The sequence below is a fragment of the Protobothrops mucrosquamatus genome, unplaced genomic scaffold (genome assembly GCF_001527695.2).
Source record: "Protobothrops mucrosquamatus isolate PMUCROS unplaced genomic scaffold, P.Mucros_1.0 scaffold_225, whole genome shotgun sequence".
NCBI lineage: Eukaryota > Metazoa > Chordata > Lepidosauria > Squamata > Viperidae > Protobothrops > Protobothrops mucrosquamatus.
This window is the reverse complement of record NW_015386301.1, coordinates 984,606-1,004,544: the sequence shown is the minus strand read 5'-3', so window position 1 is coordinate 1,004,544 and position 19,939 is coordinate 984,606. Positions and strand designations below refer to the sequence as shown.

Below are 19,939 nucleotides of genomic sequence, written 5' to 3'. Positions count from 1 at the left end.
TATATGAATGGTTCTCTTCTCACAAATATATTTCTCCTCATTTTCTCCTTCTGTAATCTTTCATGTAATTTTGAGATATATTCTAATACAGTATGGTGATAAATTCTGCAAAGCACCTTTCAAATGTTTCAGAAAACAGGTTGCAGAGAAAAAGAAGAATCATCACTTTTGTTCAATAAACAAATTCTGATTCTACATAGAGAAATGTACCACTGGATTCTATCCAGAGTTATATCATTTTGCTTTGCTTAAATATTTGAAGAGGAGAAGGTGATGATGCTACTTAGTTGTAAAAGATACATGCTTAAGGGCAGAAGTAAAACTTAATGCATACATCCTGTGTTCTCCAGAGTAATTATTCTAAAAAGAAGGATGTTTGACTTTCAAATATATAATTTTAATTCATTTATGGGAGGGACATCAAGTTTGTGAATATGTTTCATTTTTATTGTTTCTATTATTCCGTAGATGGGCAGCATATAAATTTAATAAATACACAGAAACAGGAACATACATAAAGCATCTAGAGAGGCAGCCTCTTGGAACTCTTTATTTATATTAGTGTTCTGTATAACTTTTGTATAACTGTTGACTTTATTTCAAGTTTGTATGAAAATTGTAATTGTGTTTTCATAATCTGAAAATAAAATATACCTCCTTACAAGTTACCCAAGCAATAACTTTACTTTAGCAGACATATATACTGATGATTTTATTTTTTGCTAATCACTTCAATACTAGGAAAATAAAACTGTAAACTGTTAAAATGGTTATGTAAAAGGACATATTAAATTTGAAACCCTATTATTTGGGATTTTAAAAGATAATTATCACTGGATTAAGAAAACAACATCTAACCATTGAATTTTAACTATTTTATTAACTGTGTTGTCTATAAGCTTAAAAAACAATGGTTTTATGATATGAAACTCTAATATTACACTTTAAAATATTAAAGGATTAAACTTGGATCATAAAATCAACAAGTTGAAGTCTCTTCAAATAACTGAAAGGAGAATAAACTGTGAGAATAAATGTTAGCTTTAGGGCATTAATATTGTAGGAAGGTATCCCATAAAAATGTGGTTTTCTGGAGTAAAGAATAAAATATTCATGGATTTATTATACTTTGTTTTACTTTTGATACAGTTATGCAAGTCCACTAGTGTATACTTTTAAAACAAATAGTATAAATATTGTGTTCCACTATAATAAAACTATGTATCTCATTTGGTAAAGAAATATATATTTGCTCTTATAGTCCAAGGAGTGGCATTCATGTTGTAGGTTATTGTAAGATAACTAAATAAATACAAAAGTACTTTTTCAGATGCCATTTTCTTCTGAATCTATATTTTGCTTTCTCTGAACATTATTTTATCTCTCAAATTGTCCTGCTAAAATGATTGCATGAGAAAACTATAAACCCATTCTCTTCTGGCATTTTAAATAATTAACCACAGTAGTGTCACCTAATCAGGATATGCATTAATATCTAAATTCCATCACCTTGATTGTGAATGCATATTATCCAATCAGCTGTAATACTGAAGTGGCTCATTGCATATCCCTGCCCTGATATTTCTCCATATTACAAAATCAACATTTGCAAAAATAATTACCATGGGGAAACATAGTTAACATATTATAGGCAAACAGATTCACAAAGAAAGTAACATATTCTGAGCAGTAAAGTAATAATAACAACAACAACAATAATATAAAAAGCTACACTTTTGAAAATTGCAGTCCATTCCATGCCAGCAATTTAATATTAAGATGTAGATCTAAATATATGTTTCCTCAATTTTCCAGTTTTTCATTTCACCATTTTTTTTTAAACTGGTCATCTGGATGTTTTTTTTAAAAAATCCCATGTATCAAGTAACAGATTTCATGCTGCTGTATATAGTTCTAAAGATTATTGAAACAAAGAGCTATTATTTTGTAGGTCAATCAGAAATAAATATAATAATCTTACTCTTGCTGTCTGAGGTTAACTAGCTGGTGAGTTTCTCGGGCAAAGTGATGGAAATCTGACAAAATGGTAGGATGAAACAAAAGCTAATAACAGTTTTTAGGGTCTTGTACCTGCAGAAGTCCTGAGCTAATACCAAATGTTTGCTGTGAGAAGTCAAAAGGTTTGAAGTATTTCTTTTCTTTTCACTTAATTCAGTAATCCAGAACAGTATATAAACTGCTTTCAGAATGGTATATAAAGCAAAAATAGCAACAAATATTTTTCCCCACACCTAAATAGTAAATTTGTAGCAAATAAAGAAAGTCATAGGATGGATTAGAGCAGTGGTTCTCAACCTGTGGGTCGGGACCCCTTTGGGGGTCGAACAACCCTTTCACAGGGGTCGCCTAAGACCATCGGAAAACACATATTACCGATGGTCTTAGGAACCGAGACACCGCTCCTCTATCTCCTTGCCCTCCTCTTGGCGCTCTCTCTCTCTCTCTCTCTCTCTCTCTCTCTCTCTCTCTCTCTCTCTCTCTCTCTCTCTCCTTCTCCCCGCCTGGGTGCTTCTCCAACCAGGCTGGGCGGAGATGGCGGAACGGCCTTCCCCCCTCCCTGGCCAGCTGGATGGGGGGTTGGGGGTCACCACAACATGAGGAACTGTATTAAAGGGTCGCTGCATTAGGAAGGTTGAGAACCACTGGATTAGAGTATGAAACAGTTATCTTAGTTAGCCTTCAAATTGTAGCTGTTTTGGACTTAAGGGTGATAGAGAACAAAAATCCTTTCTTTGGAAGAGATTATTATGATCAAAGAGCATTGTGAAAAGCTAAAAGTGCATGAAAAAACAAATAATGAAACTAAAGGTAATATGTATACTATGAAGCACAAGCTTATCATTTTGGAAACTGCTCTAGAGGATGTAAAATGCAGATCATGAGCCACATGCATAGATGTCCACAAGAAAGCAGAAATGACAAAATGTGCAACAATACAAGTTACATGACTAATGTACATTTGTCTGATATCAGGATGCAAGAAGAGGCTGGGATTTGTGTTGAGAAATTATGCTGCATATATTATTTTCACATTGGTCACAGCTCCTACCAGATTCCTAAGACCCCACAAAAATCTTTGCTTTTTATGCTATCATTACTATGCATATGCTATGTAGAGTACATTTACTATATACTATTCATATATTACGTATACTAGTCAATGTTCCCCCATTAACTGTCCGAAACATTTGGCCTAAACAAATATTTAAACATTTGGATTTTATACTTTAGTCTAAATAGAAGCCATAATTATGTAAATATATGAAGTGGTTAGTCAAGCTGCTCAATAAGGTAGTCTATTTTGTAATACAATAGTATATCTAAGAGCCACAAGTTGATGGTAGATGAAAATTACTTTAGTCTTAATAGTAGTGTTCCAGGAACTCCAAGGATTTTCATGTTACACATACATGCGTTTTGGCTAGAGAAGAGGCTTCAAGAATGGGGACTGAAGAAGTGTTTACTGTAAACAAAAACAAAAACATGGCATTGCATGTTGAGAAGTAACACAACAAGTTCCCATTGTTAGGCTACTTATTGGGAATGCTTGTTCTCGCAAATATTTATACATGAATAAAAGATGGCAGAGCACATTGATTACATAGATTATTTCAAGAATGACAGTCCTTTGAGAGAAGAGCAAGACGCAAGAAACATATGCAATCCTTTGATATGTAATCCAGTTTTGCTGCAAAAAATTGGAAGATATTAATGCTAAAATTAACACAAATTAAGAATTTAGATCATGAAAAAATTCTGCAGTCTTAGAAAGCAGACTGCAGTCTTAGAAAGCAGAGATGTCAAAACTGTGGGTGTTCTTAAGACAAATGAAGGAATATGCCAGAATGATTGCTGAAATAATTAGTGTATTAAACTAATGTATTAAACTAGTTTAATAGCAATGCATGGGTAAATAATTGAGAAGTGAATTCAGAAGGAAAATCACTGAGTCTTCTGCCCCAAATCTTAATTAATTATTTGGATTTGTACAAAATGGCAAATCCAGTCTAAACATCCAGCTGACTGTGTGATTAACCATAATAATATATTTGCCTTGGAAATTATTTTACGGTATCTAATTTTTATAAAAATCTGTAGGTCTATTTATTAAAACACCAATATTGCAAGTGAGAATTACTCTTAATCTTTACTTTTTATTTTATCTTTTCCTATCAAATATATTTATCAATCTTCCAATTGTTTATAATTTTGTAATAGTCCCCTTTATGTATACAAATATACCTTGTTCTGTTTTTAAGGAACATGAAATGCAACGTAGCCCACTGTTCAGGACAAATGTGGATGGGGGACAAGAAGCTCAAAAGTGATCCTCCATAGTTTCTTGCACTGTAATGGGGATTTGGAGAAGAGTTATACTTTCACACTTACAAAATTCTGTGAATATAATCTTACAATAAAGAAGTAGAATTAGCTCATCTAGCCATGTTTCCTGTCTGGTCTACTTCACAAAGCTAGTATTAATCAAGAAACTTTTTCTGATCATTCCCTTAGTTGCTTCTCTTTGCTAGACTCCCAAAGCCATTCCTACATGCCATTATCATCATTAGGATTATACTTGATTAATTTTGCAGACAGCATTCTTCTGAGAAAAAAACACACAGCTCCACTAGGAAAATCAATCATTTGCTCTATTACTGGGTTGGTAAATATAGTTCTAGAACAGATAGCACTATGGATCTTCCCAACGCGTGAAAATTATTGTGATGACAGGACTCCTAGCCGGTGTCACTAGAGTTATGGAAACAATTGCTAAAAACTGAACCTGGTTTATCCCACAAGACAGTGCCACAAGGCAAGCAATAATGTATCTAGCTAGCATATATGTGATGCATTTTTAATGAAAACTATATTAAAACACGATTAGCATTTTTTATTTTTTTTGGTCTCTATCTGAAGTACTTGAGAAGCAGTTGCTACATTAAAGGGGGAAATTATTTTACTGCTTTGAGTGAGTAACATCATTTAAAAAGAGGTGTCTCAGTGCTTTTATAGCCTCTCTAATGTCACACCATTCCCCAATACAATATCCAACCTTATGTAGTTGATATATAAGTTAAACTTTAATAAATTGACATTACTAATTTGATTTCAATTCGATCATAAAATTTGGCTTGAATAATTATTTAAGCTATATAAGCAAGGCTGGTATTAATGACCAATTTTAAATAATAAAGTTTGAAGGACAGAATACTTAACCATAAAGTTATGCACAGCATGTTATTTTACCATATCTAGCCATAAAGAAATTGTAGGTAGAATTAGGAATTTCAGTTCATTGAAATGTAGCTGCCATGAGAGAAAGTTAAATATAATTGTCAGTTGAGCTATAAAATACAGCTTTTCAAATGGTTACACCCCTACTCAATTACTCTTCAAGTGAAGATTCTATTAATAGATAAATAAGATAATTGTGTCAAGATACTGCTTTGAGGTACAAGCTCACTTGCTTGTCTCGCAAAATATTAAAAATTAAAGATTTAGCCAAGTGAACATATATTTCTAACTAGTTTATTTACTTAGTACTTTCCTGTTGTTGATGTAGATTTGTACATTATTAGCCAAATAAATATCTATATGTTGTGTATTCCATTGAATGTGCTGTGTTGCAGAATTTTGACAGCCACTGTATAAATTAATCAAAATATTAACTCTGTATTAAGCTGGAAATTCTTGTATGATTTGGCATTATAGGTATGCATTAAAGTTTCAGCCCATGGAGGTTTTTGGTTAACATATATAGATTATTGCTTTTTAATGGCCTCATGTCACTGGATTTTACAGAATATAATCCAATCTTATGTTAGAGTGCTTTACCTTCCTACAAGAATGAGGCTGTCACAGTCCAGGTTTGAAGATTCCTGCCAAGAAAGAGACCGTCAAAGACTAAGCGGTCTTTCTTTATACCCATTGTCACTGATACTATTTCAAAGTTAAGGAGTGTCTGTTTCTCACGGTGAATTGGGCTGAATATGAGAAAGATCATTCTATTCTACACAGATTTCTCAGCAAGGACAGTGCAGAACAAACTTTATCTCAAGTGCATTACTTTAGTGATTAAAATAAATTCTTACTTAACAGTGCACTACACACTGGAAGTTTTTAAGAAGAGACTGGACAGCCATTTGTCTGAAATGGTGTAGGGTTCCTGCCTGAGCAGGGGGTTGGACTCGATGACCTCCAAGGTCCCTTCCAACTTTATTATTATTACTATTACTGTTATTACTATGACATGGGAATATGAGGTTATGTGTAGCATGCACCTAAGTGAAAATGGTACATACTACTCTCCAAAACTTTTTTTCCTAATCTTCTGTAAGACCACCAACACTATTGCTTGTGTGCCATTCAGTCTCCAATCCCCTGAGCCTTGTCTTCTTTATTTCCTAACAAACCAGATCTGGAATGTTTACAGCACCAGCTTGCAAAATACACTTTTTCATAAGTACAATACTATCTATATCCATGCCTCAGTGGCCATTAGCAAAGTGTCTGCAATATAGACAATTGGTGTAGTGTACATTGCCACATATTTTCTTGGACAAACTGGAATTGTGTTAGCTCCCATCTGCATGGCTTCAGCTTCTCAAGCAACTTCCTTCCTTCTCCCACTCTGCTATGTTTCATTGAACCTTCCATCAATACCTCAAAAGATCTAGATATAGCTGATAGAATATCTTGATGAATAAATAAATATGCATTTCATCTAATAGCACCTTTTTAAATTAGTCTCTTTTATTTCAGCCAACTATGTTAATCTCTAAAATTCAGTAACATACTCCCACATCAAACATTCCCCCCCCCTTAAACATACTCCCACATCTTACTCTGTCAGAAGCAACAGATTTCACTTGAAGTTTTATGTGGTCAGAAACTACAGTTAACAGAAATATAATAGATTTCTTGCTGGACATTTTTTTCCTTGTTATTCGAATTATAGGTCATATTTCTAATAATTTTTTACACGTTAGGTTGTAAAATTGTTTTAATGATACTTTACAATTGGGTTGTAATATTATTATTGCATTGTGTTTGTATACACACATATGCACACACCCCTCTACATACACATACATTGTGACAATTTAAGACTCACTAGGTGGATTAATTTGTAAAAATATAAAACATGCTTTATATTACATATTTTTCAGTGGTCTTTTGATAATGAACAGAATAATTCTGCCTGAAATTAGGCATCGTAGTGTTGCAGAGTTTTTTCAGTAAAAATGAAATACAGCTATCTTGCTATTTTATAATATAATTGTCTGGTATAAAAACCACCTTTAAAAACTCTTTAAGTTGACGTTAATAAAATCATGTGGAATAAGTGCCAGAACAGAATAAAAAAAAATAGCAACAGAACATAATTGATATGATAACTCTTTATGAACGTGAAAAAACTGTGATGTGGTCAGGCCTCCTGTAATTACCATCAGAAATATATTTTAAAGTGTACATTTCCTTGCAATCTTCCTCAGCACAAGGACATAATCTGTCTGTTTGCCTGACAATATATGATAAAGGTAGGAAAGACATGCCTGNAGTTCCACCACAATTTTATCCAAAAGGCCTTAATAACCTTGCAAGTCCACCACATATGAAAAAAAGTTGCATCTTGTTGTCCACACCTCCAGCACTTGGATTCATAATTCTCATAAATGCGAGACATAGTTGCAGGATCCATGTGCCATCTATAAAACATTTTATAAAAATTCTCACGTAGATTTTGAGCTTGCGTAAACTTCACATTTCTCACCCATATCAACTCCCAGGTATCCATAGATATTGTTTCTCCTATAAGCCAACTATGTTAATCTCTAAAATTCAGTAACATACTCCCACATCAAACATTCCCCCCCCCCTTAAACATACTCCCACATCTTACTCTGTCAGAAGCAACAGATTTCACTTGAAGTTTTATGTGGTCAGAAACTACAGTTAACAGAAATATAATAGATTTCTTGCTGGACGTTTTTTTCCTTGTTATTCGAATTATAGGTCATATTTCTAATAATTTTTTACACGTTAGGTTGTAAAATTGTTTTAATGATACTTTACAATTGGGTTGTAATATTATTATTGCATTGTGTTTGTATACACACATATGCACACACCCCTCTACATACACATACATTGTGACAATTTAAGACTCACTAGGTGGATTAATTTGTAAAAATATAAAACATGCTTTATATTACATATTTTTCAGTGGTCTTTTGATAATGAACAGAATAATTCTGCCTGAAATTAGGCATCGTAGTGTTGCAGAGTTTTTTCAGTAAAAATGAAATACAGCTATCTTGCTATTTTATAATATAATTGTCTGGTATAAAAACCACCTTAAAAAACTCTTTAAGTTGACGGTAATAAAATCATGTGGAATAAGTGCCAGAACAGAATAAAAAAAAAATAGCAACAGAACATAATTGATATGATAACTCTTTATGAACGTGAAAAAACTGTGATGTGGTCAGGCCTCCTGTAATTACCATCAGAAATATATTTTAAAGTGTACATTTCCTTGCAATCTTCCTCAGCACAAGGACATAATCTGTCTGTTTGCCTGACAATATATGATAAAGGTAGGAAAGACATGCCTGATTTAAAATATTGATGAAGGACTAGCTAATTGAGTACAAGTGAACATTAAAATGAAAGCTGAAGAACATTGTGCTTAAAATCCTGATGATTATATTAATGTGCATGCTAATGAACAAGGAAAATGTTTGTCATTTGGTGTTGAAATTTAAAGCTATTACTATATTGATTATTAATACTTTTTACCTTTTAAAAAGAGGTTGTTGCCGCACAATAATCGCTGATTGATGTGATTGTTCATGTTGTCTGATATGCTGTTAAACATTGTACCATCAAATTGGAAAAAAGGTTTTATAGAAATAATTAATACATTTAAAGTAGAACAGAAAGCAATTAAGGTCATATAAACCTATGCCCACTGAGATAAGTGGTGCTGTTACAAATTACATTATTTCTTCCCATCTTATTTTATGCTGAATACTAGGTTTTATTGCCAAATAATTTCCAATCCTGACAGCCGGATTGGAAATAAGCCACAACTGTCAAAGTATAACAACTCTGACTATTTCAATCTGCTACATTATAATGTCCCTCATGGAAATTTAATGAGAAGTGTGTACTCAGACAGAATCTTTGCATAAGAAGGATGGACTGAATTTAATTATCTTTGTTAAAAATAAGAAAGGGAAATTCTTTTTCATTCACCTTGGTAGTATTGAAGACATATTATCCTGGTTGTGTGAATATTTATAAGGAAAAGAGAACTCAAGTGTATTCTTTGTAAATGAAATATCTTTTTTGGTAAAGATAAGTAAACTCACATTTGTAAAAGATGGAAATACCATTCTGCTATAGCAATATACACAAGTCATATTGTCAGTGATTACATAGCCCTAAGTGAGAAGGAAGTTATTAAGAAATGCAAACATTGGTCAAGTCTCCCAGGGTATCACTTTTAACTTTTTCAAACGCCTGTGAAAACTTTTCTAGAAATATATGGAATGTTCATACTATTTTCTAGCAAAAGATTTGAGGCTTCATTCAGACTGAAAAATATTATCTTCATTCCTTAAAACTGGCATGTCAGTACTAGTCATATTTAATAAAATAGTGCACAGTCCATAGTAGTTATTGATCTTTTCTCCTGTTTCCTTTTGCTTTTGGAGAAAAATCAGTGTAAAAATAAATAAGGCCTTTATAATCAATGAGAAACTACTGAATGTGATTTCTAGACTATAACAGCAATATCTGAATACTGTGTTTGATTTTTTTTAAAATTCTGGTCACACTTCTTAAATCAGATAAAGCTCTAGATTAGAGATTCTCATTATTTATGTTATACTCTTGAGAGAGCTCTGGCCTTATGTACAGTACATAAGTCAGAAGCCCTACATAACATCTTGAAACTACATATGATTTTGAAAGTAGAAATAATTTGAAAAACACCTCATGAGATACAATTGGTGTTTGCTATAGTTTGCTGTGGAATTTAAATGGTAAAAACAGATTTTCTGATAACTCATAGGATTATAGTTTATGAAATTAAAGTTACAGTCTTTTAAATGCTCGTTTGGAAACTGCAGTTGTGTTAATACAGTTGTTCTAATAAGGAATCCAGGAGGTTAGGTGGGCTGACTAAATACCTTAGATTCCAATTTAGATGAAAATAACCAAAGGTATAACCTAACTGAGTCTATAGATAAAATATTATTTTATCCAACAAAGGTTTCTGTCAGTGGAAGACCTTCAAGGTCCCTTCCAGCTCAATTCTGATTCTGAAATAAATGGTCATTTAATGACTGTTTGAAACTTTTACAATGGAATTTCTGGCTGTTGTAAAACATTTTGCTATAACTCCCTAATCATGTGATGAGGATATGGCTGCCTGGCAACCAGTTCACACTTAACAACTGGTCATCAAGTGTCCTATGATCATGTGATCGCCATTTGTAATCTTCTCTGCTGACTTCTGCTGAAAGTCCATGGGAAAAACCTCAGGGAAGGTTGCAAGCTGCTGCTGTCTGCTGAGAGGACTTCCTCTCATCTCTGGGGGCTGCCCGCCAAGGAGAGCTCAGTCTCTATGGCTGGGGTAGAAATGGAGCTTAGATCCCGAACCAGTGTGGTATAGAAAGCAGAGGTCAGATCCCAAGCGTTTGTGTTCTGTTCCCATAGTCTACCAGAAAAGTTCCCTTCTACACACAGAGGGGAGCTGTATTCTGCAGGCAGCTCTTTCAGTCTGGTCAATTTCTTGACCCAATAGATCACTTAATGACCACAACCAGAAGGGCCAGGATTGTGGTCATTCAACAGAGTTGACATTTGAGTGTCTCGCTTAACGACCACCTCACTCAATGACTGAGATTCCAGTCCCAGTTGTGGGTATAAGTCAAGAATCACCTGTACAGATTTTATCACCAATAAGTTTCACTAAGTTTAGGAAACTTGTCTTCCTTGAAAGGGCACATAGCTTTGTATCTTTAACTGCTTATGAGAAACCAAATTATTTTGACCCTGCAGCAAAAATCTGCATAGGTTGGAAATACAGAGCTTCCATTTCCCCAATGTTTTCAGCTGTCAGTGGAAGTTATAATTTATATCTTTAAATAAACAACATATCCTTGTAGGATACAAATTCTGAAAACTTTTAACTGCCTTCCCTTGGAAATTCTGCAAACAAATCAGGATCCTATCCGATTAAACAAGAATAGAATTAGAACTGGAATTATTTTGGTTCATGGTGTTGGGCAACCCTATCACCCTATGTGGAAAAAACTGAAAATTTGATTAAAAATAGGCCTGAAATACACAGAATCTGAAACGCATCTCTAAAAGAGATAAGGTTCATAATAAAAATTATATAAACTGAATTCTGTTTTCTTTCCAGAGGATCAAATTCCACGTGGTTTTCCCACCATTGATATGGGACCACAGTTAAAGGTGGTTGAGCGCACTCGAACAGCCACTATGTTATGTGCAGCCAGCGGCAATCCTGATCCAGAAATAACCTGGTTCAAAGATTTTTTACCTGTAGATACAAGCAACAACAATGGACGCATTAAGCAATTACGATCAGGTAAGGTATTGTTACTGTTTTCAGTACTGCTTTAATGCCTAAAATAATTCTTTCCTGGATTTTATTTTTTGCTGTTTTTGTTTTTTCCCCCTTTGTTATGTGTTTCTTTTATTTCTTTGGGTTGTGATTTATTCCTTCTCTTTTTTATGTTGTTGAGCGTGTTGTCCATTTGTGTCTTGTAGCCATAGTCTGTTTCCAGAATTTCCATAGTCTGTTTCCAGAATGTTTTGCAGCTTCTGTTTATTCCACATTACTCACTGCTGTGACTGTAGTTTCAATTTTTTTGTTCTTTTCTTTACTGCTTTTCAGCAGTATTTGATCCATTTTCTCTTCTACCTTTATCTATTATTATTATTATTATTATTATTATTATTATTATTATTATTATTATTATTATTATTATTCAGCATTGGACTTCAGGATATGCAAGGAGTACCAATGATTATTCTCATCCAACCCAAATTTGTCATTTTTGATGTTTAAAATACTATATAACAATTGTGTTTTATGAATTGTTTTCAATGTTTGAAATTCACCAAAGATTAGCCAGTTGGGACATATCTTTCTACCATCCACTGATACATGAAACACATTACTTTTTTCCTGTATACTATTTTTAACCGACATTTTTAAAAAACCAAACAAACTGCCGCTACAACGATAATAACTATCCTTGGGATATCCTTTGAAAGGAGAGATTATTATTGTTATTATTATGATTATTATGAATTGGCTAAAAGTTTTCTGGTGCATCTAGCCACAGTAGTGATTCTGAAACCTCCATAGTATTACAGTATCTGGATCTACAGAAGCCTGCTTTTCGTGTAGAGCCCAGCTTTTTTCTTCCCTTGTTTCCCTACCAGATGGAATACCTCATTATCCATATGCAGCTTCATAATACTATAACTAATGTTTATAAGTTGTATGCTTTTCCTCATATAAAATATATCATATAAGGGATGGAAAATGTAACGAGCTGCTTACTTCATAAATAATAATGCTATAAAATCAGTTGATTCCCAGAACGTTTACCTTTCCGACCGGTCCTGTGATGTTAAACCGTCTTGTTAACCAACTTCTATGCTTGTTATCAGCAGAATTGTGTAGAGTAAACCTCTTTTAATGTAAAGCTAGAAGTAATTTTCACATGTGACGTAGATTCTTTAATATATAAAGATTTAACTTGAAAGATTTTTGTACCAAATTATAAGGAATATAATAATATTTTTATGCTGTCTCTCTTCTCTCCGTATTTAAATCTCCAGAATCTATTGGTAAGTGCTTAGTTCTGAAGTGCACTTCACCCCCACTAATTTTCATATGCAGAAAACTATAATTATGGTATTATAATGCTTATTATTACTCTTAAAATGCATGGCATGCATTTTACTAACAGGATAGTCACCAGACATGTGATAGTAGTGCACACACAATCCTTCACAGAAATGTTGTTGTATAGAAACTCACAGTGAGAAAGAACAAAACACAAATGTCACATAGAGATAGCAAAGTAAGTGAAAAAAGAATCCAAAATAAACTCAGTGCTTATTTTTATAGTCTCTAGTATAACCACTTTCCCAATCTTTCTGTTTCTGTTTCTCTCTCTCTTTCTCCAGTATCTTTCCCTCTTTTTCTTCCCAGTTTCTCTTCCTAAACTGTTATTATTAACTGTAGAATTATAAAGATTTTTTAAGGATTTCAGACATATATAAGGTACTTTATTCCTCAATAATTCAAAGTCTAAGTTTTGTATGAATGAAGGAATTCCCCTGCCCCTGTCACCTCAGCCCACTTCCAAAGATGATGGCTTCCCCATTTTGGTATACTATTTTTTATAATCTAATTATAATGCCTAAATATATTCCTGTTTTGACAGTATAAAAAAGATTCCTTTAAGTCCTTATTTAATTCTGTAACTTTAATTTGATTCTTCTTCCAAAGCCCTAGCCTCCTTCTTCTCGTACTAATGCTTCTTCTTTCTAATCTTATTTGCATTCATATTATCTACCCAGGTGGTACACCAATAAGAGGTAAGATTGCTGAACTAACGTTCACAGAATGATCTTATTCTTTCTGTCCTCCCATCCCTTTCATTATTGTCATTTTTAAAAAAATAGATGCATAATCTAAATCAGTCATATTTATTTCTTCCTTTTGTCCTATTTAGTTATGGTCAGTGACTTTCATCTTGTGATTTTTTTTTTCCAACATATTTTTCACCTTCCATTTAAAAATGTGTTTTTTTCTGTTTTATTCTTTCTTTTTGAAAAAAAAGGTTTGTTATTTTGTGATATGCTTCAAAGAAAGCATATCCAGGTCTTAAGGCCACAACCCAGTCACAGCGTATCATTTGTCCCTCTTTTTCTTTTTTCTTCTTTTTCTACCTTTTTTTTTTTTTTTTTTTTTTTTTTTTTTTTTTTTTTTTTTTTAAAAAAAAATATTTTTTTTTTTTCTTCCTTAGCTGTTCTTTTTTTTTTTTTTTTGGACCAAGCCAAGATGGTCTGGAGAACAGTTGCAGACATGCAGAAGACAACAAGGAATATCTTCTTTTTAACTTTTGTCTTTAAAAAGGTTTCTTTTTTTTCTTTTTGTTCAAGTAGACTTTTTTCCTTTTAAATTCAATTATATATTTATATATAAACACATTCTTCTTCCTAATACAATATGTGTATTTTTTTCTTGGATTGACTCTTCAATGGATTTTTCGATCCTTCTGATCTTCAGACTTTGAAAATTGAAATGTTGATAACTGAGTATTCTTAATGGTATGTGGTATTGCCGGGTTTTAATCATTCTATAAACATTGTCCATGATGTCTTTTGTCATTCTTGTTTTCTATTTTTCTTGGGTTTTGTGACACCACACTGCTAATCCCAGTTGTGGATTTTGATGGGTGTCTTGGGGGGGCCACTCCGAGGTCCTCAGCAGTGGTTGGTTGCTTCTTCTTTGTTTATTTTTTAAACTTTTTTTCTTTTTTTTCTTCTTTTTTTGGTGCCTTCTAATTCAATCCTCTTGTTTTTCAGCAAATGCACTAAAAGATCGTAAATTGTAGCTGAATGTGTTTCTTTTTCTTACAAATCTGCATGTCTTTAAGGGAGTTTTGTTTCTTTTGATTACTATAAATAACTAATTTGTTTCCTTTTTCACTTCAAGCAGCCTTTTTTTTGTACTTGCTGCTCATTTTTGGGCTTCTTCAGAAGAAGATTTTCTTGAAATCCATCTTGCCCTTTTTTGCCAAGTTCCACACTTTTGTATTACTTTTACCACACACACAAACAAAAAGTAGAATTTAGTAAAACCAAATGTGATGACCCGATAATCTAATCTCCTTTGTTTTATTTTAAAGCCATACCTCCTTGAAGCAGTCTCACCCATCTTCATTTTAATAATCTGGGAGAAAAAAGTATTATGCTAGAGAATCGTTTGCCAAATGCAGATTGTTTTCCTGTTTTAGTACTGATGGTGTGAAAAAAATAATCTCCTTGTTTTTTTCATCACATCATTTTTTTTTGTCTGTGTTACCTTAGCGAGAAAATGAACCGACGTTGAGTGGACCTTCGCTTACAGGGTTTTTCATTATTGTTAAACGGTGTATTGTTACGAGTTTGAAAAACTTTCTTTTTGACGATCTCTTTGGGAATATATTTTATATCCATACAGGTGCTCTCCAAATCGAATTGAGTGAAGAATCTGACCAAGGCAAATATGAGTGTGTTGCAACCAACAGTGCGGGTACTCGCTATTCTGCCCCTGCCAATCTTTATGTCAGAGGTAGGAATGACATAACTCTGGCATCAACCCTTCATTCAGGCTCAAGGGTGTTAAGATTCTCTTGAGGTTTATCTTTTAGCAACTTGTAGTATTCAAGGTATTATGGGAAAACTTAGCAGGAAGAGCAATGGTCTAAAAGCTTAGTGGAAAACTTTGGGGAAAAAAGAAAGGCGCTATTGACTCTAATATGTCCCTGTGATTTGAAGGTTGTAAGTATATTTGTATTTTTTTACAGTTTGACTTTTCCTGCATTGGCTAGTTACCTGAACGTTGTATTAATTGGGGATTTTTTTTTCTATTGTTTTTTCTTCTTTCCTTTATTTTTGGTGCATTTAAATTCCCAGTATTATTGCTTGCTGTGAATCTAATTTAACTGTAATTGAAACACAAAGTACTGAGGTATGTTTCCTTGTGACCTCTGTTAAAAGGAAAAAAAAATTAGTTTGAAAATTCTTAGGAAAAAAGACCCTGGTGTTTTCCTTTTCTGTCAACCCTTCCCCCATATATTCAATATTTAATTTGAAATATTAACTGAAATATGTAATCTGTAATTATGTATTAATGAACTACCTGTTCTTTGAATTTTTTTAAAAAAGAGGAAGAAAGGGGAGGAAACTGTCATAATTTTAATAGATATGAAATGGTGATCCATGTAAGCATTATTAAAAAAAAAAATCCACGGAAGTATTCTCTTTTGTATCTTCTTGGCATATTTTGAGTCTTTAATAGCTTTCTGCAAAGTGAGAGTGCTAAATGAAAGGGTGGGTTAGAAAAGCAAAGGTGTATTTTGTTTTTGTTTAAACATACAGTTTTAGCTCATGACATTGTCTGGGGGTTATAATATACAACTTCCTCAAAAATATTTATGATTTAATTTGAAGGGCAGAAAAGGTTCAGAAATGATTATGGCCTTCTTAGAAAGCTACCTAATCCTTTCCCTTTTGAAAATATTATACTGCATGAGGCATGTGTGCCATTGTTATCTGAAGGGATTTTCTTTCTTTCTTTCAAACAATGCTAATTTCTAACACCGTAATACCTGTGAAAAATTGCTAACAGAACTGAGGTAGGAAGGTTTGAGTAGAACAAGTAAAAGATGTTCAAGTAGCCATTGAAAGCCTTGATATGGCCTTTTTACTCTCTCTGTGTTTCCCTTGTTTTTCTCCTTTCCTCATTTCATTGTGTTCTGCATCAAACCCCCTACATCCCTCAGAGCTGCGAGAAGGTTGGTGTGTTTTTTACTTTTTTACCCACCTTACAAAACGATTAATTAAGCCAGTAACAAAGAATACAAATGAAATGAATGTAGTTGCATTGTGGCCTTTTTATTTTTATTTTTAAGTTAGTGTTACGTTAAAGCAGAGAATGCCCTGGTCATGGCTTTTAATGTGTGATGGTATCTGATTGTTGTGCATGGTCAAAGAAGAAGAAAGTCTGGATGCATGACCAACAGCGGTAATACTCCTGAATGCTTAAGGCCTTGCCAATTTGGTCAGTGTTCCTGCTTTTTCCTCCCTTCTTCCAGTTTTCTTTCCTTTTCTTTTATGTTGTCGATGCCTGCTGATCCAGGAATGACTTTCTGCAATTAATTGCTCCTCCAAGCACTCCTTAAAGCATGAAGACTAAAACTTCTCTTGTGTTTTAGTTTTATTTTAAAAACAAAGCAAAACTCCCCCCCCCCCAAATTACTCTGTTTGGGATTACAGAGTCTGCACTGCCTGTCACTTGCTTGTGTAACTTTTCATCAATTGGCTGTTAAAGGCATGTTTGCTCCTTCTTCTCCTTGTGCCCCTCCCATTCACTCATGAGGCCATCAGAGTAAGCCTCTTTCATGTCTATAGACATTTATTTATTCAATCCAGTAGGAAGGTTGAAATTAAAGAAATGTTTGTCTGGAGCTTATGGTCTTGACCCAGCTAAGGTTTTTCCTATATAAATAACTAAAAACATCCCCATAACTCCCATTGTTAATAATAAGACTTAGGTGTCAATTTCTCTCAGTCAGGACCACATTGATTTACTGTATTTATCATCACTAAGCGGTACAATTTAGCTTCTTATCTAAAAAGCTGGCATAATAAAGGATGTAGTATTTTGTAGAATAAAAGGCCTCAATTTGTTGCTTCGCCTTTTTCAACACTTGCAATATACAAATGTAATATACAGAATAAATGAAGCAGGAACACTGATTCTTAATCATTATCTTGCTGTTGTGCTTTGCTTAAATACCGATTACCTTATTAATGCAATACCTTGTTGCTATGTGTTAGAGATACTAATATCCCTCATTTTTTACACATAGAACTGCTTTTAACATTATCCTAATCCTGGCAACTTATTTTTCTTTCCCTTTTATGTGAAAACTATGGAATCTGGAATGCTTTACTGTTATCCTTCTTCACCACCATAACTTGCTTCGTAACAACCTTAGGCTAAATCCAGTACCTTCCTACTTCTTACCTTATCTCCTTAAAAACCCTATTTGTTTCAAATTACCATATCCTCGCATTTTAAAGGTGATCTTCACTGTCTTAGTACGTTTCCCTCCAATCCTTTAATTAGTTTTACTTCCTAATAAAAGTTTCCCTTTCCTAAGCATGATTCCTTTTAAACTGTGTCCCTTGCTTGCCTGCATGATCAAATCCAGAACTCATATTGGCTTTGCCTTGTTTCTTCTCCTATGATTTTAATATATATATATATATTTAAGATAATTATGGACATATATATATGTATATATATATATATATATATATATATATATATATGTATATGTATATGTATATGTATATGTATATGTATATGTATATGTATATGTATATGTATATGTATACGTATACGTATACGTATATGTATACGTTTGTATACTTGTATGTATACGTGTGTCCATGTGTGTGTGTTTATACACACACACACACATATATATATACACACACACACATATATACACACACATATGTATGTATGTATGTATGTATGTATGTATGTATGTATGTTTTCCTATGTTTGTTTCAGTGTCAATGTGAGGTCTTGAGGCTGCATCCACTTTTGGGTCTGAAAGCAAATCAGAGTTGTATTTTCAGTGTACTGTAGGTGATGTGTTCCAAGGCTCTGATGTGATGATGTGATGCAACACATTTTTTTACATCAGTTGGCTGGAAGTGTACAGCACTGAAGTTGATTTTAATGCTCAACTCAAGCATGCTGTCAGCTTTCCAGTTTTTTCTATAAATATATGTATAAAGAATAGAGATGTACATGTATGTGTTTGTGTGTATTGATGTTTATGTATTGCTAGTGTATAGTTATTTAATTGTCGATTACTAAGTATTAAAAATAGTATGAATGTGCTATAAGTTAATGATTACATGTATAAAGAATTAATTTTATGTACAAATATCTCTCTTTAGTTTTCTTTTTCTGAGTTAAGAATACCAATTAGTGCTTTAAATTGTGTTTATATATGCATGGAGTCTTGTGTGGAAGCTCTAAGTTCCCAGTTTTTATATGGGTCATTAGTTTTATTTGTGCTTCTTTGTAGTTCGCCGGGTCCCACCAAGATTCTCAATCCCACCCACCAACCATGAAATTATGCCTGGAGGAAGTGTTAACATTACCTGTGTTGCTGTGGGGTCACCAATGCCATATGTAAAATGGATGCTGGGAGCTGAAGATCTGACACCAGAAGATGATATGCCAATTGGAAGGAATGTCCTAGAGCTCAATGATGTTAGGCAGTCTGCTAATTATACTTGTGTGGCCATGTCCACTCTTGGTGTTATAGAAGCAATAGCACAGATAACTGTAAAAGGTACAACACATTTAACCTTCCTTTTTTTAATAAAAAAAGTTTCAGTAGTAACCCACAATTTTGCAAAGAAGGTTTTTTTTACTGATTAATTATACATACACATAGGCTGCCAGTGTCTCAATTTAAATATTTTATTTAAAGGTGTTTAAAATAAGGCCCAAGTTACTTCTGAAAATTAAAATTACTTCCTTGCCAGCTGATTACAAGAATAGCTGATATAAATTCCAAAAATAGGTGGGAAAAGAGTCAAAGAGGAGCCAATTTATATATCCATTCCTAGCCATTTAGAAAGAATCTATAATGTTGCCAGAAACCTAGGCCAGACTAAATGAAATAGAAAATAGCCCCAACTTAGCAAAAACCTGGCCACTAGTTAATTAGGTCTTTTTCTGATTGCTGCTCTGCCCAAGATTGAATGTCTCTGCTAGGTTTTTGTGAGAAATAGATACAATAATGAATAAATGGGAAAGGAGAAGAACCTGGTTACTTGCCTTAATTCCTTTCAGGCTGTTCTGTCCCCCGTCCGACTCACACACCCCAACCAGTCAGCCGAGGGCTAAAAGACTGCTCAGCACTGCCAAACACAGATAAACACTTGGCAGCAACTCCGTGGCTGCCTGCCAAGACCTTTACTGATAACTCACAGTACAAATACAAATCAAAGTCCAGGATAATTCCGAAGTGCTACAACAGAAGATTCAGTATTG

General features: G+C 33.5%; 1 protein-coding gene across 1 annotated transcript in view; it reads left to right on the top strand.

Annotated features, from left to right (window-relative positions):
* The window catches only part of PTPRD (protein tyrosine phosphatase receptor type D), a 282,311-nt gene that overhangs the window by 111,872 nt on the left and 150,500 nt on the right, over positions 1-19,939 (top strand). The window contains exons 4-6 of the mRNA XM_015828512.1: positions 11,462-11,650; positions 15,311-15,421; positions 18,963-19,232. Coding sequence (XP_015683998.1) covers positions 11,462-11,650; positions 15,311-15,421; positions 18,963-19,232 — 570 coding nt within the window. The remainder of the gene's footprint in view (positions 1-11,461; positions 11,651-15,310; positions 15,422-18,962; positions 19,233-19,939) is intronic.